General features: G+C 35.6%; 1 protein-coding gene across 2 annotated transcripts; it reads right to left on the bottom strand.

Moving 5' to 3' along the window:
- Positions 1 to 275: 275 nt before the first annotated feature.
- LOC110884924 lies at positions 276 to 4,181 on the bottom strand. 2 transcript variants are annotated; one of them, XR_004884261.1, is made up of 3 exons: positions 4,024 to 4,181; positions 1,281 to 2,796; positions 276 to 1,194 (listed from the first exon to the last, which is right to left on the bottom strand). XR_004884261.1 is itself a non-coding variant. In XM_022132628.2 (2 exons), the coding sequence occupies exons 1-2, from the start codon at positions 1,570 to 1,572 to the stop codon at positions 938 to 940; spliced, it is 549 nt and encodes a 182-aa protein (XP_021988320.1). In that variant the 5' UTR covers positions 1,573 to 1,777; the 3' UTR covers positions 276 to 937. The 2 variants fall into 2 exon arrangements, 1 of the variants encoding a protein (XP_021988320.1); XM_022132628.2 differs by lacking the exon at positions 4,024 to 4,181 and having other exon boundaries at positions 1,281 to 1,777.
- Positions 4,182 to 4,710: the final 529 nt, after the last annotated feature.

Below are 4,710 nucleotides of genomic sequence, written 5' to 3' on the forward strand. Positions count from 1 at the left end.
TTTTATAAAAATATTTTCTTAATTAAAAAAATAAAAAAACAAGTCCCCCAAGAGAGGAGTGTCGCCATCAAATTGAGGGTGTGGGGGTAGTTAAGTAGAGAGTTGACGTGGCGCGTGCTGATTGGCTGTGGATAAGAGAGGTCACTCCCCACTTAGAGGAGTGCCCCTTACACCCTTATATCACAAGAAGGTGCAGTCATAAATCTCCATACTCATCATTACCTAATCATTAATTTTCTTTTTTTTTTCATTTAATCTCTAATTTATTTAAAAACACTTTTATCAAATTTAAAAAAAAAAAGATTACAATTAAAAAAACAATACATTTAATCTTCGTCGTCATCGTCGTTCTCTCCTTCCTCTTTGTTTTTTTCATCATCCAAACCTCCGTCTGCAAAGTTCCCAGCTTCGAATTCTTCTACTTTTTCTTCCTCGTAGTTTTCATCATCCAAATCTGCCTTTAACGCGTTATGTATTTCCTTAGATCGCAATAGTTGAGCATTTAAGATTCTTTATTCCATTGTTGCTTGCGTTCCTTCAACATCTTCTGGAAAATAGTTGTGCCATATTGCTTTTCCATCGTCTTCTATAATCATATTATGCAAGCATACATGACCATTCGAATTCTATCCTTATCCCACATACGATAAGGATTTCTAATAAATTGTCATCGTTGTTGAAGAACCCCGAAACACCTCTTAATGTCCTTTCGCGAAGACTCTTGTGTAGTCTTTTAAAATATTGTCTTTCCACATCGAGCGTTTCAGAAAACGTTTTCACATTGTTCGAATACCCCGGTTTATACCATCACCCAAATAGTATCCATGCTCGTAGTCATTCCCGTTTGCATGGAAACCAGCTTTCGGTATCGTGCTAGAAGTGTAGCCCTTTAACAACGGTGAACACTCGAATGTATTAATATCATTCATACACCCGGCTAGACCAAAGAAAGCCGACAAACCCGAAGGTCGTATGACGCAACCGCTTGTAAAACCAAAGCTGGTCCTTTCTGGTCACCGCGTGTATATTGACATCGCCATGCAGTTGGACAATTATACCAACGCCATTGACGACAGTCCCATCTACCAATCATGCCGGGTATTCCATGCTTTTCTAAATGGATCTCGTATATTTGTTGAAGGTCGTTCCAAGTATGATTTTTTAAGTAATGTTTTCCATATAACTTGTATATACCTAAAAATTAAAAATTTAATATAAAAGTTTTACTAGTATTGTACTTTAAAATAAAATTGAGTATATAAAAGTGAGTAAAAAAATACCAAAGCAGAATTGTTCCACGCTATCTTGTGTTGTTTTCTCCCCCAAATTCAAATACTCGTCGTTGATATCGTACGTGTTTCCGTAGGCGAGTATACGTAAAGCAGAAGTTACCTTTTGAATTGAGGTGAACCCCAGATACCCTCTTGCATCCATTCTTTGCTTATCGGGCCCATGATCCGGTGTGGGATCAAAATAATCTTTCATCAAAGACTCGTTTGCGGCTTCACAGTCTCGCAAGGTAAAAGTGCGCCTAAAAATGGGGTGTGGAGGAGAACGGCTAACGTGTTGCATGACTTGTATCGCGAGGGTGCATGCACTCGTTGAAGTTATTGTTAGGAAAGATATATGCAATGTGTTAGGATTATCAATTTCGATGTGTAATCTGAAAATGCCAATCCGACTAACCTTGTTACACTCATTAAGTTCAAGTGGAGAGGAAAAAAAAGATGGTATAACAAACTTATTTGTTAGCAGATCATTTGAACATGTCAGTTTGTTGCTTATTCAAACTTATGTACTAACAAACTCTTCATATATAAAACCAGATATAGAATTTTGATAGTTCATAGCTAAGTAAAAGGGTGAAGCTGTATTATACCTGATTCGCACATTGCTCAAAAGATTCTGGCCACATCTATCATTCATAGGGTTGAAGAGGGCTCAATAAAAGGTCTACAGATATCCAACGTAACATTGAAACATCACCGATAAACACAATGACAAAAAACCGCACATGCCAGCAACTAATCACTTGCTATGTCACAAGATAAAGACGAGTGAGAACTGAGAAGGGTCGATGTCCAACCGTCAAAGGGGGTGAGACTGAGAAGGAGCATTATACCCACAATCATAGGTGGGTGAGAAGGGTCGATGTGTTTCCATCATAGGAATATAAAGGGTCAATGGGCAACCGGGAGAGAAGGGTCGACGAGCAAAGGGGGGAGAAGGGTAGATGTGCAACCACAACCAGGGAGAAGGGTCGATGTGCAACCCAGGGTGAAGGGTCAATGCACAACCGGATGAATTAACACTAGGATCAATGCCCAACCATCAAAAGGCGTGTGAGAAGGGTCACGGTTCTAGCATAGGATGAATGAAACACCGAAGAACATTCTGCCTACATAAATCTTCAACAAACTATTGTGGTTTTTAATCAACAAACAACAGAACTAAACCAAATAAGGCAACCATTCAATCTTGACACTGTAATCTCAGTAGAACTAAAAAGAAAGAAACAATTAAACACAAAGGAGAGACTAACCATTCCATTCATTCACCTTATGAAACTCACCAATTACATACCCTGTGATAAGGGATTGATCAGGGTTTTACAAGTATATATGCATGGGCAAAACTAGAGGAGATCCATGGCCCGACAATCTTTTCTTAATAGAGGTATCTAACAGGTTTGACATCCCAAATTGTTCTTGTGATAATAAGCGATGTACACTAATTTTGTTATACTAATCACCGAACTTGCTTCATTCGAACCCATATTGGAACTGATAAGTGCTGCTGCAAAATAAACTAATTTAAAAATGGGACAACATGCTCAATAAGGCATGAGTTCTAATATCACCTCGTAGGAACGCCCACGAATTTGATCAATTACTATTCGCGCTGTGTGACCAAACATAGATATATGTTGACCTAATTAAAACGTATACTTCTGCCGTTCACTTATTTAACATAAAGTTCACCACCTGCTAATCAATGATAAATATATATATATATTATTACACATAAACATAAACAATCGTTTTTTTATGAAATATAGGAATCTAGATTTTATAAAAGACGGTCAAGGGAGCTCCCTTCAGTCCAAGCACAGAAAGAAAAAGGTTAGATCTGACTCCCGCATCATTCACGCATTCACAATAGGTCCTTCCTATTGTGTTTGTATGAATGAGTCGGCAGCAAATCCGTACCCTCTATCTCCCTATGAGTGGACTGAAGGGAACTCCCTTTGAACCACTTTCAATAAAATATACAAAGATGTAAACAAACATATGAATACATATGTAACTCCAGTTCATAAAGAATTTAACCCTAGGGTTAATCGGGCTAGATGTTTCTAACGAAATGAAAATAATGAAAAAAAAATATAAGTTTTAAAAGTGTCCAAGAAAACCCTAGAGAGAACGTATGATTAAACCACTAATTCAGGGTTCCAGAAAATTAAATATTAAAATTTTATTACAAAATTAAAATAATTCCAACAACAATAATGGAGTGAATTTGGGGACAGTCTAAATCTTGTAATCTAATTAAGCCCTAAATAATTATAATTTTAGAATAAAGTTGAAGCCAATAATTGCAAAAAAAAAAAAAATAAATAAATAAAGACAGGATGATCTTTCTATTTGTGCAAGTAAGAATAATTTAGCCTTTTATCAGCTAAAAAAATCAAACTATTCGATGATTTTAAGGAAAATAAAGTTGAAAACAAACTTAATATCAAACAGAAAATAACTAGTAACTACAGCACCAAGAACCACATATTGGTAACCTGCTGTCAAGAAACCCTAACCCTAAAGAAAAAAAGAAAAAGAAAAATAAAAACCAAAAATCACTTAAATATCAAAAATACCACCATAAAAACCACTTAAACTTAGTCTACCCATATCATAATAACAAGTAACTAAAGAAAATGATCATAGATTATGAAAACAATTGTGTCACATAAGATCATGCATCACAAATGGGGTCTTTATGTGTTTGGAACAGAAAGCTATAGCTTACAGAAGAAAACTTAAGGGTTTTTGATGGGTGAACCCGCCATTGATGTATCTGATTTTGAAGATCTGGTTGCAGACATAAAAGATTTGGAGAAGTTGAACACCAAAGAAGTGAAAATTGGAGTAAAAAGGAAGAAAGAAAATAGGAAAATAGTAATAATAATGACGAGAAATGAAGGGTGAGAGCAGAAATCACGGAAGGGAAAACTGGGGTTTTATAGAAGCGGATGAAAGATGATGGGTCGCTGTCCTCATGAGAGTTTGAAGTTTTCTGAATAAATTAAATTAAAAATAAAATTTAAAAGACAGACATGAAATAAGATCTTTACCAATCTAGCTGAGATAAAGTTACTTTCGTTTTCTGCTTTTATTGTCTACAAGTACACGCGCGCGTGTGTATGGATGGATATGCATACAAATTCCTATTATTGAAGTTTCTATCTCACACTTGATTTGTGGATGATTTGTATATGCATTTTACCATTCTCACATCACATCGTATTTTCACATTCATTTTCACTCTATCTTTCTATATATTTCTATATTGATAGAGGGGATAAGTGTGTGAATATTAACTTCCTTTATATATAAATGTGATGTATGTGCATCCAATGCAAATACCTTTTAGAGAAGTTCCTATCTCATACTTCATTCGCGGATGACTTCATTTAGAGAAAATTCTTATTTTCGT

The sequence above is a fragment of the Helianthus annuus genome, chromosome 16, assembly GCF_002127325.2.
Source record: "Helianthus annuus cultivar XRQ/B chromosome 16, HanXRQr2.0-SUNRISE, whole genome shotgun sequence".
NCBI lineage: Eukaryota > Viridiplantae > Streptophyta > Magnoliopsida > Asterales > Asteraceae > Helianthus > Helianthus annuus.

Excerpts from the sequence above, each read along its gene's own strand:
- LOC110884924 (XM_022132628.2), bottom strand. The coding sequence starts at position 1,572 with ATGCAACACGTTAGCCGTTCTCCTCCACACCCCATTTTTAGGCGCACT. Across the intron at positions 1,195-1,280 it reads CGTGGAACAATTCTGCTTTG|GTATATACAAGTTATATGGA; the intron begins GTATTTTTTTAC and ends TTTAATTTTTAG.